The sequence below is a fragment of the Camelina sativa genome, chromosome 9, assembly GCF_030686135.1.
Source record: "Camelina sativa cultivar CO46 ecotype springtype chromosome 9, ASM3068613v1".
NCBI classification, from domain to species: Eukaryota; Viridiplantae; Streptophyta; class Magnoliopsida; order Brassicales; family Brassicaceae; genus Camelina; species Camelina sativa.
Genome location: NC_141888.1, coordinates 38,920,287 through 38,936,119, shown reverse-complemented (window position 1 = coordinate 38,936,119; position 15,833 = coordinate 38,920,287). Strand labels below are relative to the sequence as shown.

The 15,833-nt window shown below is 33.4% G+C and overlaps 3 protein-coding genes across 3 annotated transcripts; 1 reads left to right on the top strand and 2 right to left on the bottom strand.

Annotated features, from left to right (window-relative positions):
• The first annotated feature begins 1,437 nt into the window (after positions 1-1,437).
• Positions 1,438-5,276, top strand: LOC104713812 (uncharacterized). The gene is made up of 11 exons (XM_010431016.3): positions 1,438-1,953; positions 2,243-2,324; positions 2,426-2,500; positions 2,596-2,709; positions 2,801-3,451; positions 3,540-3,910; positions 4,004-4,103; positions 4,196-4,255; positions 4,347-4,433; positions 4,516-4,641; positions 4,732-5,276. The coding sequence occupies exons 1-11, from the start codon at positions 1,922-1,924 to the stop codon at positions 5,035-5,037; spliced, it is 2,004 nt and encodes a 667-aa protein (XP_010429318.1). The 5' UTR covers positions 1,438-1,921; the 3' UTR covers positions 5,038-5,276.
• Positions 5,277-7,634: 2,358 nt separating this feature from the next.
• Positions 7,635-8,679, bottom strand: LOC104713810 (uncharacterized). Its single transcript, XM_010431015.3, has one exon. It carries the CDS (start codon positions 8,302-8,304, stop codon positions 7,822-7,824), a length of 483 nt encoding a protein of 160 aa, XP_010429317.1. The 5' UTR covers positions 8,305-8,679; the 3' UTR covers positions 7,635-7,821.
• Positions 8,680-14,078: 5,399 nt separating this feature from the next.
• On the bottom strand, positions 14,079-15,115 carry LOC109126304 (cold-regulated 413 plasma membrane protein 3). Its single transcript, XM_019229738.2, has 3 exons — positions 14,696-15,115; positions 14,558-14,628; positions 14,079-14,442 (listed from the first exon to the last, which is right to left on the bottom strand). Exons 1-3 carry the CDS (start codon positions 14,836-14,838, stop codon positions 14,180-14,182), a joined length of 477 nt encoding a protein of 158 aa, XP_019085283.1. The 5' UTR covers positions 14,839-15,115; the 3' UTR covers positions 14,079-14,179.
• Positions 15,116-15,833: the final 718 nt, after the last annotated feature.

Here is a 15,833-nt window from a genome sequence, read left to right as displayed (position 1 = left end):
TGAATGCGTGTTTCTATATATATCCAACGAAACATATGTATGATGAATTTCAAATAAACTATGTATAGTCTAATAAATGATACACTAGATATACCGTATTGCCGTATTGGAGTAAAAAAACAAAACATTAATTTTTTATGTTTACAAATCAGAAATTTATATGTAAGATTAAATAAAACAAACCTACGTAGAATATTAAGTAATCAAGCATTAGGAATGAGTACAAGAGTTAAGAGAATGTAACAAGAAAAGAAACAAAACAAAAAACAAAACGTAGGATCCTAATAATCCTATGAGGCTAGGAGAAGAGAACAGAACGGGACAATGAGCAATGCGATGGTTCAACAACTCCCACTTACATTCCAACAAGCCCATACAATACAACAGTTGTGTTCACCTTTTTGTGTAACTTTTCTTTGATAGGTTCAATATATATATTTTTTTTTTTGACGATCAGGTTCAATATATATTATAATCTGATAATTGGGAAGTCGTTCAAATATTGACAAAAGGGTAGAAATATATAATATAATATATAGTTTTGTCTCTTTTTGTTTTCGTTTTTTTCTCGTTTCACCGTAAAAATAGTAACGGAATATTGTTTTACCCTTTGGCTTGCCTTTGTACGTTGTACCATTTCCTTTTTTTGACTTCTTTACTTTTAGTATATACAATAATCAATTATTAAAAACTCTTTTGTTTCTTGGACACTTGAGATTAAAAGAACTTTCTTTTTGTAATGGACGGGTTATTTACTTGTCAGTCTCTAAGGGTAGTCAAAGCTGTAACAAATTACAAATGCTGTACAATTCCATGTGTTACAATAGCATGAGTACTTGTTTAATATTGTGGGTAAATAAGTTGAAAAAGTTTTCTTTAAAGTTTACCAAGTGAGTTTATAGAGAGAAATATTAGGGGTTTAATCTTAATGTATACTAAGTCGTATTGGAAAGTGTGTGTTCCTAAGATTAATAGATTTCCGGTTATATATCATTATGCAGCTTACCAAATACCAATCTACACCACACACAAACCCTGTGGAAATCTAACTAATGTAGTACTTTTGTTTCTCTTTATAATATGGTTTTACATTATTTTTCTGTTGTGATATATTCATATATATATCCATCATGTTTTGTAATTTCCATGAAACTGTTGATTTATCTTCTATTTTTTACCATATAGTATTGTATTGTTCTTGTATCATTAATTAATTATATGATCAGATAAGTTATTTACTAAAAAATAATTAGCTATTGCATATTCGACCACAATATTTATTTTTTCTACAAATAAGAAATATTCACCCAAAACTACAATATATATTTATTAATTCGTGAAAAAGTTTTTACATTATTTAAAAGAATTTTCACGTGAATCGATATCCCACGTAAAATGTTGTGCTTTTAATGCAAAAGAGAAAGTCCCTAAAAACAAAAAGCTTAAAGATTGATAAAGAAAGGCTAAGGCCTAAGGAGAGGTGATGATGTGAGATTCTTCTCTCTAGGGTCAAAAAAGTTATACCCACACTCTTTTTGCTCTTCTGTGTATGTATACGCGCGTGAGATAGAGAACAGAAGGAAAAAAAAAGAAAAAAAAAACATAAAATCTTTGCTACTTCTCTTTGGTCGTATCCGTATATATGTTCTTTCTTATAAGCAGAAAGAAAAAATAATCGCTTTCATAAACTCAGATTTGTTTCTCTTTTGTTTCCAATGGTGGAAGAAGACAAGTGATGTGTGTTCTGTTCTTGGAGTTTAGTTTCTCTTCCTTATGATTCATTCATCAATCTAAGAAGATCAACATCAAATCTCTGTTTCTTTCTTAAGTCAAAACCCATTCTACTTGTTCCTCTCTTTGAGATCAGTCACACACAAAGTGAGAGCTTTGTTACAGAAGATTCCTAGTGAGACACAAGAAAATGCAGAGACAGAGACATAAGCGTTCTAAGAGGTTTGTCAATTTCAAGACTTTCTTCTTCTTTAGCTCTGTTTTTTTTAAGCTTCAATGTTACTTGTTTCTGAGCGATTTCTCAAATTTGACAACATGGGTTGTTTAAGTTTAGTCAGATGCTAAGTTATTTCGTTGCTGGACGGGTCAAAGTTTGAGTCTTTTGTAGGTTTTAGGACTAAAAGGTTGAAGCTTTTATGTACTTGTCATTAGAATGTGGTTCTGTTTTAGAATCTTTGTTTATATATATTCTGGGTTTTGATTCTTGGAATCTTGATTTTACTTATTGTAGCTGTACTGTTCCTGAAAAGAAAAAGCTTGAAGATGAGAATAGCATTGACTGTTCTCTTAATGCTTCTCAACGCCTCAAGCTCGTGAGTTTAATCCCAACCAACTACTCCTTTTGATTTATGTTTCTTTTTTCAAAAGCTAACAACTGAATCTTAGTTTCTCTCAACTTGTTTTTAATCGACAGGACTTACCTCGTTGCGGTGAAACGAAGAAGGATCTATCCCCGGATGTAAAATTTAAGAGCTCTTTGAAGCAAGAGGTTTGTATATTGAACTTATTTGTAGCTCTCTTTACTCCAAGATCATTTGTTTCATTCACATAATTGATTTATTTATGATCTTTGGTTACATTCAGATTCAAGAACTTGAGAAAAGATTGCAAAACCAGTTTGATGTCCGCGGTGCGTTAGAGAAGGCATTAGGCTATAAGACACCTTCTCGAGACATCAAAGCTGACTCTACGCCAAAGGTAAAGTAATCGGTTTCTTATGTAGAAGAGGTGACAAAGTGTTGTTTTTGTTGTGCAGCTCATGAATGATTTTATATTTTTGTTTTTGCAGCCTCCAACAGAATTGATCAAGGAAATCGCAGTACTAGAGTTGGAAGTATCACATTTGGAACAGTATCTTCTATCTTTGTACCGTAAAGCATTTGATCAACAAACATCTTCTGTATCTCCACCAACATCGAAACAAAATAGCTCGAGTTCACCTAAGTCTACTCTCAGAGGAAAACGACTAGACTTCTCAACAACACCTGATGAATCTCGGTGCTTCTCCTTTGACAATAGACTGAAGAGTCCTCACTTGGTCGAGAAGGAACTAGAGTCTCCTAACCTTAGATGCAGACAAGAAAGCTTAGCCACGCAACCTCGGTGTTTCTCGTTTGACAATAGACTGAAAGAACCTGGTTCTGCTGGTCGAACATTCAACACAAGAATGGATTCTCAGTGTTTCTCCTTTGACAATAGAGTGAAGGAACCAGGTTCTGCTGCTCGGCAGTTCAATCAAGAAAACTCAACAATTGATTCTCGGTGTTTCTCCTTTGACAATAGACTTAAAGATCAATGTTTTGTTGAGAAAGAAGACATTGATTCATGTGTTCGTCGTTGCCAATCCTCTCTTAATCAACGTTCCACATACAAGAACCGGATATCTCCACCAGAAGACTCAGTATTCGCCTGCCACTCCCAACCATTGTCCATACATGAAGTAAGTGTCTGATTGAAATGGTTCTATCATCTTGTATTTAACTTAGAGTTTATAAAGTATATAACTTTACTTACTTTTGATGCAACAGTACATACAAAATGGATCAAATGCTGCAAGTCTTGCAGAACACATGGGAACTCGGATATCAGATCACATATTTATGACTCCAAACAAGTTATCAGAGGAAATGATAAAATGTGTATCTGCTATATACTCCAAGCTCGCAGATCCGCCATCGATAAACCACGGTTTCTCATCACCTAGTTCATCTCCATCATCAACAAGCGAGTTTTCACCTCAAGACCAGTATGATATGTGGAGTCCAAGCTTCAGAAAAAACTCGTCTTTCGATGATCAGTTTGAGTTTAGCGGACCTTATAACTCAATGATTGAAGTGTCACAGATTCATCGAAACCATAGGAAAGGACGTGACCTTGACCTGATGAATCGAAACTTCAGGTCAGTCTTGAAATTATTAGCTATCAGAGTTTTCCTTTTGTTCTTCTGCTCAACTTTTATGCTGATGTTAGTCATTGGTTTGTACTTATACAGCTTACTTATTAAGCAACTGGAAAATGTTGATCCGAGAAAGCTCACTCATCAAGAGAAACTTGCCTTCTGGATTAACATACATAATGCACTTGTGATGCATGTACGCAGCTTTCTCTCTGCTCTTTTGATCTAACCTCTTCTCTTCTTTTTACTGTAGTTTTCTAACTAACAATGCGTTTTTCACCGTTACAGACATTTCTAGTAAATGGTATTCCACAGAACAACGGGAAGCGGTTTTTACTGCTCTCCAAGGTAATATTACTAACACTCTTCTTGGTCTTCTTGGTCTCCAAGGTAATATTACTAACAACTCTTCTTTTTGTCTCTGCTTGACATTTTCCAGCCAGCTTACAAAATAGGAGGTCGCATGGTAAGCATAGAAGCGATACAAAGTTATATTCTTCGCATCAAGATGCCTCGTCCTGGCCAGGTAAGGCCGACTTCTTGTGTATCTCTAAACCTCCACATTGTTAATGTGACTTTGTCTAAAGCTTTTTCTCTTCTATATGTAGTGGCTGAAGTTATTACTTATTCCGAAAAAGTTCAGAACCGGAGATGAACATCAAGAATATTCCCTTGACCATTCAGAGCCTCTCTTACACTTTGCACTTTGTTCAGGCAACCATTCTGATCCTGCGGTAAGTAGCAGAAAAAAGGTTACACTTCTGTAATATCTTCTTTGAAGGAAAGAAAGAGATATTGAATGTGCTTCTTTGTTCTGGCTGCAGATTCGTGTTTATACGCCTAAGGGAATATACCAAGAGCTAGAAACTTCAAAAGAGGAATACATCCGTGCAATGTTTGGTGTGAAAAAGGACCAGAAACTAGTCTTACCAAAGATCATTGAGTCTTTTAGTAAAGATTCAGGTTTGAGTCAAGCAGCATTGATGGAGATGATTCAAGAATGTCTCCCAGAGACAATGAAGAAAACTATAAAGAAACTTAACTCAGGGAGATCCCGAAAGAGCATTATCGAATGGACGCCTCATAGTTTCGTGTTTCGGTATTTGATAGCCAGAGAACTTGTTAGATGAATAATTCTTTAAAGGGTTTTGATTTCAGGTCTCAGTTTCTTGGTAATGTTATTGGTGAAGTATATAGGAGAATATGTATTGTGGAGTGTAGAAAGTAGAAATAGAGATTAGAGGAAACACTGCATGCCGTTTCTTGGTTACCAATCCGGGATGATGTTTTTGGCTCTTGTATTGTCTTTTGTTGCAGAAGAATAGTGTGTAATGTGTACATACAACAAAATCAATTCCCTTATTTATTATTTGTGACAGTAACGATATTAGTTTACATCATATTTTTCAGCAAGTATAACCTATATACAAAAGTTAAAGAGTCATCTACATTCACATTAACACCTAGATTTTGTTTTTTTTGACATTCACACTAACATCTAGATTGAACTATATAAAAGTTAATATTCTCTAATCACGTACGCCCCATGATACTAGTGTAAACAAGTACCATTCTTAAAGCATAAAAATGAACTGTTTTGAAGGACATAAACAAACCCAAAAGCTTTTTATTAGTCGTGGGATATTATTATATACACACTTTCAATAAAATTTGGTGGATAAGCTTTTATGAACGTAAACTTTTGTTTTTTTCTTTTGTCAAACTTCTCTTTGTCTTTTTCTTTTCTTTTCTTTCTTTTCATGTTGTTTTGGGGTTTCTTTCTTTTTCACATACACTTTAAAGTGCTCATATATAAAAGAGTGTTTTCTCTTTACGTTTATGTTACATTTATATTTAGCCTTTTCTTTGATATAGCCTGATAATATATCGTAGTAGAGTGAGTTACATTTGTATAAATAAATTAATATACAAAAAAAACAAGACAAAAGAAGAAGTGGGCTTTTAAAAGTAGGCCATAATGGTTTGGCACCGCACGTACCGTCGTCTCATTAAAGTCATGTCCAAACTTATAATTACTCCTATTCTTTTGTTTCCACATTCATTATTGCTTTCCACCATGTATTTGACCTAGTTGACATGCACTACTACCAAAATACTATAAACACATGTAACCAAATAAAAACCAAACGGAATGGAATCGAAATATCTAGATCAACATTGTACCGAATCTTCTATGTAAACCGATTATTATTCTAATGGGAAAGCAAAATAACCATAACCGAACTGAAACAACTTTAGTGTAATTAGAATATATTTGTGGTAAAAGTAAACCAAATCAAAATTACATCAAACCGAGTGAAACTAAACTGAAATAAATTGGTTTTATTTGGTTCAGTAATGAGTTTCTATAGAACAAATCAAACCGAGATAATAAGCAAAATCAAAACCAAAACCGGATTACCCAAACTGAGACATATGCCATTGAAATCTCACATCGAATCAGAAATCAAGTACGTGATGTGGTTCAATCAGATAACTTATCAATCAATCAATAGCTGTAAGCCTGTAAGCAAAATTTTTAATCCAAAATAAAATAAAATCATACTATGTCACCGTAATCCCAAAGAATTGACTTCTTCATAATGTATCGATGGGACCAAATCGGGTGATACCTCTCAAACCTAACGCCCCTAATGCGTAGGGTCGTCACTTAAAGTCAAATTACTGAGTCTATGTGATGTCTCTCATGTCTCATTGCAGTTAGTCATTATGCGTGATTCGTATTGTGTCGCTATTATCCATTACCTATCAAACTCATACAATAAATGTGGGATCATATTAGGCTAACTTATCTAATTATTCTTAAGATATTAACATTAGATTTTTCACAGTTTTGGAATATTTGGTTTTTTAATTCACCAATGCAACTAGTGACAAAAATTCTCTTCTGTAGACCATGTGAAATGCCAACTTCTAAACTGGTCACTGTAAATGTTGAACTGACAACAAGATCGAATCTTTTTTACAAAGTTTCATAATTAGTTTGTTGTTTTACTCCATGGTTTATTGTGTTACACAGATTTTTTTTTTTTGGTTTGTTTGGTTGTTTACCTTCCAATCAAAATACTAGTCATGAGAATCAAACACATGGTCCTTTCTTATCCACAAAATGTAATCTAACTTGGATTAATGCTATAGTCATCTTAATCTTTCTATATGTGTATAACAGAGCCATCTTATTCTTAATATCATGGACAAACCTATTAGATTTGGAGTTTGAATGGGAGATAGCGGAACCAATAATTGTCAGATAAACACATAGGATGGAAATAATTAGTGTAATTAGATCAAAACAAGCATATTGATCACATCAAACGGTGCTAAGAAAATGAAACAAAAATTGACTGTGACTAATTATTTTATATTTTATAATCTTTATATTAGTCCATAAGATCCACCAAGCGTTTTTCAATAACTATGATTAGATCTTTAGAAAAATGATTTGAACCACAATTTTTTTTTGTACGTTGTTTTGTTTGTGTGTGCGTTTCAAGTGTGGTCCATAAAACATAACAAAACAAAAATAGTTCTGCAGCGGATTTGAACTGTGCAAATCTAGACCACTACTAAACCACACACAATGCACTTAAACTTTTACACGTAATGCACTTAGTAAATTTGAAACTTTAATCCGTAATATGGGTCTTTGTTTTTTTTTGTCTAATCAATAAAGAAATATATGGTGCTTTTTTCCGAAGTCTAAAAATATAAAATCCTCTAATCATATGATATGATAGTAAACCAAAGTACAATCACTTTTCCCACGTTGCTAAATGCAATGTGCACTACAACAAGATCGTTTTACCAAAATGCTCCTCCAATAATAATAACCACTACATGCTATTTACAAACTTAACCCTAAAATAATAGCTAAATTACCAAACTACCCTTCACTACTCTTCTATCTTACTCAACTTCGCCGCATACTTCCTCCTCCCACCACCGCGTCTTTTCCCGTTCCTCGTCACTCCGTCAGATCCCACCGCCGCGACTCTTCGTGCCGAAAATATCACCGGAGAGACACATTTCCGACGACACCTGCATTTATCTCGGCCACAAGAACCACCACTTCTCATTAGAGCAGAGCTAGCTTTAACAGCCAATGCAGCCATCTCTTCGGCTTTGAGAGAATGATGAAGCGCGCTGAGAGGAAGAGCGAAGTAAAGCTGACCAAGCTGAAACTCCTCGTCGGCGCTAATGGCGGATACGGCGTTGTCGAAGTCCATATCGTCGGCGTTACAAATGAAACACATCGGATTCTTCTGTAGCACGTAACCTACTTTGACCGGGCTCGTGAACTCCATCATCCTCCCGTCTTGTAAGATCAGCTTCGCTGTCGCCACTTGTGCGGACTCGTACGAGCTGCATATACCCATGGTGTTTTTTGGTCTGACTCAGTGAGTCGACTCGTTTACCGGCCAATAAAGGGAATAGTTAAGAAAGGAGATGAGAAGTGAAAGGTGCTTTTGTGTGTATTTATATAAAAGGATGTGCCACGTAGGAATTTTCGTCGTTTTGTGATTATGTGTATGTTTCCAATATTTTTTTTTGAAGTTTGAACGACCAGTGGGGGCAACGACAGGCTGTGTAAGTAAGTTGGGAGGATGACAGCTTTGTGTTGTGGTTTTTGTTTACCCTTTGGTTTGGTGTTTAATTACGAGTTAAGGGACTGTGTTTTTGTGAATCAAACTCGTTTGCTAATGATCTGTTCAACTAATGACCTCTCTTCTCTTGGGATAATATATATAAGTTGACTGATTGATATGAGAATGTAAAAGTATGTATGATATAGGAGAATTTTTTTTTTCAAAAACATTGTATAGAAAGGTGTAAGAGAATGTTAATAAGTTGTATATAAGTTGACTGATTGATATGAATGTTAATCTGTTTCGAAAATTTTAGTTTGGTTGATTTCTCAAACTAAAATTTTAAAGTGTTATACATTCAAATTCTAGTTTGGTTAATTTCTCAAAAACATTTTTTTTTTTAGTCTAGATTTCTCTCACACTTTCAAGTGTTTAACCTCTTATGTATAGTAGACTCTTTAATGTTATTTTGATAGATATAGATACTAAAGAAGTTATGACAAGAATTAATAGGATAGTGGAGTTAGTGAAAACAATAATATCTCATACAGTATGTCATAACTATTACTAATTAACTAAAGGCTGCCCAATTATGAGTGCAAATTGACTATAAACTAACAAGATTTATCAATGTATATGGTAGTTGGGAAGTGTTAAGATAAGGGTTGTTAAACTCGAAAAGTAATTATATTTTTCTTTTGATTACCGTTCAACCTTTGTTCGCGTATATTTGTTTCGTTTTGTAATTCTATTCTATCTACATCAACCATATGTTCTGTTCATGATGCATTTAATAGTTTTGTTTAAGGAGTAGTATATATCTGATGTTGATCGATGTGGGGATGTGTTATATAATAAGTTACATGATCTGAAATTTATTAATGTCATCTGATGATAACAAATACTCATTAAAAATATATGAAAAAAGAAGGACCATGCGTTTATTATATGGTTCTCATTTATTAGGTAAGTTGCAAATTTCTTTAACGCATTCTTTTTCATTTACGTACGTGAAGAGATGATTAGCTTTGCTACATCTTTAAGCCTATGATTTTTGATGGCCAAGAAGCTACGAGATGCAGGGATGGACGTACACTAAGACTTAATTGGCAAATTATTCATTAGATTCGTTGTTTCGATATTGTAATAAATTCTAAGAGCATGTTTATCAGGGGTTCATAGAGGGGTTCATAATATTTTGAAGGAAAAAAATAATTTAAAAAAAAAGAAAAAATTTAAGGGAGCCTCTTATATAGTATACCCAAATCTAATCTAAGAGACCATACGTGTCAGATTTCTGTTGGTCAAACAGAATATTACAATTAATCTTTTTTCTATTTATGATTTGTATTTCTATTTTTAATATGCTTTTATGTTTTGTAGGTTTAAAAATTAATTAAATGCAATATTTTCAAATCAGTATTAAAATTAATCATTCTCTCCATTTATAAATTGCACTTCTATTGTAATATGTATTAATATTTTTTAATTTTATAAAATCTTATATTTACACATTTATACCACTTCTATTCTATTTAAATTTTTTAAATTTAAAAAAACAGTTTTTCAAAAGTAAGAGACCCAAAATAAGAATCTATCATTAAAAGAGAAAATTTTATCTAAGAGATCATGGATTATTATATTCCAAACAGTACACAATTAATTCATAAAAAATTTAAGAACTCCTCTACTTAAAGACTACCGATAAACTTGGTCTAATCCTTCCCATCGTATATATGATCATGGTTTTGTGGAAGTCTTAAACGTTTTTAATACTTTAGTTTCATAGTCTATATTCGTACTTAAGAAGTAGAGAAATATCATATCATTAGTTAATTTTAATCACACTAGAATATAAATTATATAATTGTGATAGCGAAACGGAATGTAAAAACAAAACTATATCTAAACTAAACATTGATGTTATTGTTTTACCTAAACATCTGTAGTGTTTTGGTTGTATATATATGTTTTATTGGTAACTTAGTAATCTCTGATTTTAGTTAATGAGAAATATAACATTGGAAAAAAAAAACCTTAACAAAAATTGTTAATTGTCAAAATAAAAATTAGAATTGGTAACTCTTACGTGGACGGTGGCAAAAATCCACAGTGATTGGGATATATGACGATTGGATAAGTGTGACTTGGTGGAAGAACAAATTTGAAGAAGTAAAACTTGAGCTTGGGTTTCAAGTCGACCTACTACACAGTACACACATACATAAATGTCGCATCCACAGTTCTACTTATATGTTCATCATTACTTATTAACTTTGTACCATCTTTTGATTACGAATGTATAACATGCAGCTTACATGCTCAAGCTTAGATAGTTCATTAATAATATATATGTGAAGTTGATGTTAAAAGCAAAAGAGAAAAAGTTTTATTTGTGGTCTTCATAAGGAGGACGGTGACAAAACAAAACAATCCTAACGATTGGGATTATATGACATGGCTAAATCTGCCACGTTACAATACGAACGCAACGACGTGTCTCCTTCAATAAGCGTTGTCCTACCTCTCTGAATTCGACAACTCGTGCAGAACAGGCAAGTAAGCTTGTCAAGTCCCCCTTATTACCGGGTGACATCTATTTTCATATAGTTTCTTTGTATATATCAAATTAGAAATATAGATAATGTTTTTTTCTTTATAGTTGTAATTTGTTTTTGAAGTGTAGTTATTAAGAATTGATGGTTGATTAGCTGTTCTGGAGTTTAAGTGATGATGATGATATGATCGGTCAATGGGTTAATTGTCAACTAAGCACATTGATGCCAACCGCAAGTGACTTGTGTTCCCTAATAAACTTCTAATTTGTCTTTATTTTTTAGCGTATTTTAAAACTCTTTTCGTGAATATTTATACTCCAACATTCATCCCGCATTAAGAACATACTGTTTGGTGATTACTTAAGGAAAGGTGGATTACAAAAGTAGATTGAAAAAATATTAATACATGACTAAGTCTTCTGAGTTTGAGTTTTCTCGTGCAGTGGAAGGAGAAACAGATAGGCATGTTGTGATTTGGAAGTTTAATTATTTTAGTTGTCGGCTTTGTAGCCTTGGAATGTCTATAATAATACGCTTGTTGGCTATGATATATACTTGTAATTTGTGTTTTTATTCTTACAGAATAATTTGGTCTCTTTTATAAATACTTGTGTCTGTCGTGCATACGTGTGCGTACTTTATTGATTTATTTGTGAATAATGATTTTTAATTATGCGTATATTGCATTGAGTAAAAAGAATTTTCTTTTGTGAAATTTCAGTAACTTGTCTTTTAACTTGTAAAGTTTTGCATGAAATAGAAGAAAAGGAGGGACACATGCACCACGCTTTTGTGAGAAGCTTCATGGACGATACATTTAATCTCTCACCCCTAAAAGGTAGTATATATAACTTCTTTTGATAAAGTTAAAAAAATATTGAACCAGTCGTTACCTTTGTTTGACTAACTGAAATGATTTTCTTTTCGTAATTTAAATAATGTATTTTGTGTTTAGGTGTAATACAAATCTTTTAATAATAAAAAATATAGGGACTATAGTTATAGATATTTAACCAAACAAAAATGAAAAATGCATTTAAGTTAAGTGACTAATTAAATGAATATGCATGGGATCAAAGACAAGAACTGATCACATTACATAGAGATCATTGTGAATATTTTAAACCAAAACTATATATTAAGAAACAATAAATTTCATGGGGTTTATTGACCCCTCTCATAGAACCTTCTCTCCATCATTGGTATCGGTCGACATCAACATCTATTTACGGATAATACGGACTAGTTCAGCATGACTATTTTGGAGCAACGTTTGGAAGATGAAATGAAATATAATTTGACTGAAATTTGGTGGGGAGCTTCCTGGTGCCACATACTCCATATCCAACAATGAATTTATGAAATGAACAATTTGTTTGTGATTTAATCAAGTATTTTTATTGCGGTTTGGCATAGACAGTCTTGTGGTAAGGTTGGGAACTTAGGGTGTTGAGCGACACCAGCATGTTGTTGTGGTTTAGATGAGGAGAGATCGATGGAAGTGATGTCGTGGGCGTCGGTGTCGACCGATACTAGGAGAGTGTTGATCGACACCATGTATGTTGGATCTAGGTGACGATCGGCACCAGATGGAGGTGCCGATCGACACCATATGTGTTGGATCTAGGTGACGATCGGCACCAGATGGAGGTGTCGATCGACACTGAAGAAGTTGTTTGTGATGCTTAGTGTGGGTCGAAGCGGGTTGTTGGTGAGGCGAAGTCTATGGCTGGAGTGGAAGGAGTATTCCAGCTTATCTCTCTTGTTACTTGGTCGCTTAGGAGTGGTTAGTTGTGTGACTAAGTACCAAGATGAAGTGGTGTTTGAAATACGTGGTTATGTGAAGGTTGTTCAGGAAGTGGAGACAAATGGCTTGTCCAGTCGGATGTCAAGGGAGCATGATGCAAACTGATTAGAGTTTATAAATGTAAGATGCTCATGGAGGTGAATACATTTGTATGGTTGTGTTATGTGGATGCGAAGAATGGGTTAGTTGGATCTATCCTATGTTTGTGGAAATTTTTGTAAGGAGCGATTTTTACGTTGGTTGTCTTGTCGGAATTATGAAGTTTCGGTAAGATTATTTCCAATGGATCATGTGTGAGGATTGGGAATACGGATGCGGTCGTCTCGTTGTAACATGTCATTTTCATTAACTTTAAATTTAACATTTGATTTTTTTATTTGATTTGATTTTATTTGTATTTTGGTGTATAGTTTGTTAAAAAAAAAAATTTTGTATAGTTTGCTTTTTTTGTTTTTTTTTATCATTGTTAGAAATATATCTTTTGACGCCCTAAATTTTGGTTCTCTCTCCGAGTGAAATGTCAAAATACCGTTTTTTTTTAATGACAGTTATCGCGATATATATCTTCAACAATATAAAACTAGCCGAAGAGCCTTTGCACCTTATGGTATATGGCCGTTAGGGTCTTCTTCACCGGCATAAAAAACCCGGTTCCATCTTTCTTTTACAGAAGGGTTGAAGCCCTAAAAGAATAACTATGGCCCAGTGGCCCAGAAAAAAGAAAAATGGTATCTACGAAAATATTTATACAGTATAAGCGAATTTGCAAGCGTAAGAACATGAATTTCAATGTTCGTTAATGTCCTTAAAAAAAAAATGGTAAACTAATTAGCGACACACAACACAAGAGCTAATCGACAAGAATAAAAAGAATATTCTCTCATACTAAAAGGCCATTCCTTGAGTTATACGTCTTTGAATTCTCTCATACCCCATACTTTTATCTTATGATTATTTGAATTCACGAAACTATTTCAACAAGTCCATTTTCTTTGTTATATATTTCAACAAAACTAGCATAGTCGTGCTTTTTGTTATGTTGGAAGAGCATTCTTCCAAGATATATTATTAGGATCTTGCGCCTACCTTTAAACAAAACATTTATATAATTCTCCATAAATTATCTTCTGCAAATTGGAAACGAGTATAAATTGTAAATTAAACATTAGCCAATACTCTTTGAAAGCCTTTAAAAGATATGATTTCAAAATTTTGATATTTTTATTCACGGCCGACTAAAAACAAGCCACAAGATCCGTCTTCGACCACCAATCACAATATCAGCAAGATCGTTGGGTTCTTAGTAGAAGAGGGAAGCAAATGCGGAGAAAAAAGGGTAGAAAGAGAGAATATAAAGACAAATGGTGTAAGTCAATTTGTCCTTTTGAGTGAATGAGTTTTTGAAACCACCACAAGCTTTAGTGTGTCTATCTAGAAGGTAAAAGCTCGTCAGAAGACTCACAATACCTCCCGTATATTTCAGGTCGTCTCTGAATGCATCCACTAAATCCCTCGGTGTAGCCACAATAAAAAGAACCGTTGCACTTGGGATCTCTAGCAATTCTGCAAGTTTTTTTTACTTATAGTTAATTAAGAAATACACACAAAGACTTGAACCAGTTTTTTGGAGTTGAGAAAACAGAAAACAGTAAGCGAAAATACTAAACCGTAAGCGTACCAGGGAAATGGTTTGGTAAAAAAAGCCTGAGAACAACTGTAAAGAGTGCGATCCATTTCCCAAATCCCGCCCTGCGAACACAAATCGAATACTTAATCCAACTGTTACATGCTTAAGAGTCAAGAACAAAAAGCTTACCTAAAAAAATGGAAAATAACGAGAGGAAGGCTAGCGAAGAGGTAAGGAGCTAATAGTGAAATCAACATGTTGTTTGGGTACTTCCATTTTGTTCCATCCAAAATCATCAGGAAACTTTTAACCACATAAAAAGTAATAAACATATATATAAGATGAAGAGTAAGTTATACATAAATCATATAGTTTAAAGCATGAAAAAATATGACCCATCTTAGGAATAACGTGATCATAACTAGGACTCCGTTGCTGTGGATTAGCTTCTCTGCCGCGACTTGAAACTCAGCCAGAAACTCACTCTTTTCCATTTTTAATATAAAATAAAAGAAACCAAAATAATAAAATCAGAAGCAAAGCAGAACTCAAGTTATAAAAAGGAGAGACAGAACAAGAAGATGACCCAAAACCAAAGTCTTCGTCTTAGAATCCAAATTAAAAAACCTTGTGTATATGTCACGGATAGCTAATATTATTAATCCAATATTTTTTTAGGTAGCCATCCATAGTTGAACAAGTCTTGAGAAGAACATTCCAAAGAACACCATATCTACCGGTTTCTAGTTACAATTTTTTTTTACGTCTTAAATTTTTATTAACTTGACATCTTATTCATGTTTAGAGAAAGTAAAACACATACAAAATTAAATAAAAAAATAGGATATGTTTTCTTACATAAACGTTACTCGTTCTCTATTTTTGCTTCTATAATAGAGAAACTCTATAATAGAAGTGAGTTTTACTCCAACGGTTCTCTATTCTCACATCTAAAATAGAAATTGCTATTTTTTCCTCTATTTATAGAGAAACCCTATTTTTTTTTTACAAAGGTTCCTCTATAAATAGAGAAAAAAATAGCGATCTCTATTTTAGAGGTGGGAATAGAGGACAATTGGAATAAAACTTACATCTATTATAGAGTTCTTCTATTATGGAGAACATGTAGAGTCACAATGTTCAGCTAAAAGTTCTTATAAAACTTGACATCTACCAAAACCAAAACTAACGGAGAAAATGAGAAATATTTACTCCTAAATTCTAATGTATATCCAACGAAATCTTATACGACTACGTACCACGGATTCGATACATTTTTTTTTGGATTTAAAACATGAAACTGAGTGCCATGAGGCATCTTTACAAC

Coding starts and splice junctions, on each gene's coding strand:
- LOC104713810 (XM_010431015.3), bottom strand. CDS start 8,304: ATGGGTATATGCAGCTCGTACGAGTCCGCACAAGTGGCGACAGCGAAG.
- LOC104713812 (XM_010431016.3), top strand. CDS start 1,922: ATGCAGAGACAGAGACATAAGCGTTCTAAGAG. Junction 2,501..2,595: donor AGAGCTCTTTGAAGCAAGAG/GTTTGTATATTG, acceptor GGTTACATTCAG/ATTCAAGAACTTGAGAAAAG. Junction 4,642..4,731: donor GCAACCATTCTGATCCTGCG/GTAAGTAGCAGA, acceptor TTCTGGCTGCAG/ATTCGTGTTTATACGCCTAA.
- LOC109126304 (XM_019229738.2), bottom strand. CDS start 14,838: ATGTTTATTACTTTTTATGTGGTTAAAAGTTTCCTGATGATTTTGGAT. Junction 14,629..14,695: donor GTTATTTTCCATTTTTTTAG/GTAAGCTTTTTG, acceptor TTGTGTTCGCAG/GGCGGGATTTGGGAAATGGA. Junction 14,443..14,557: donor TTTACCAAACCATTTCCCTG/GTACGCTTACGG, acceptor AAAAACTTGCAG/AATTGCTAGAGATCCCAAGT.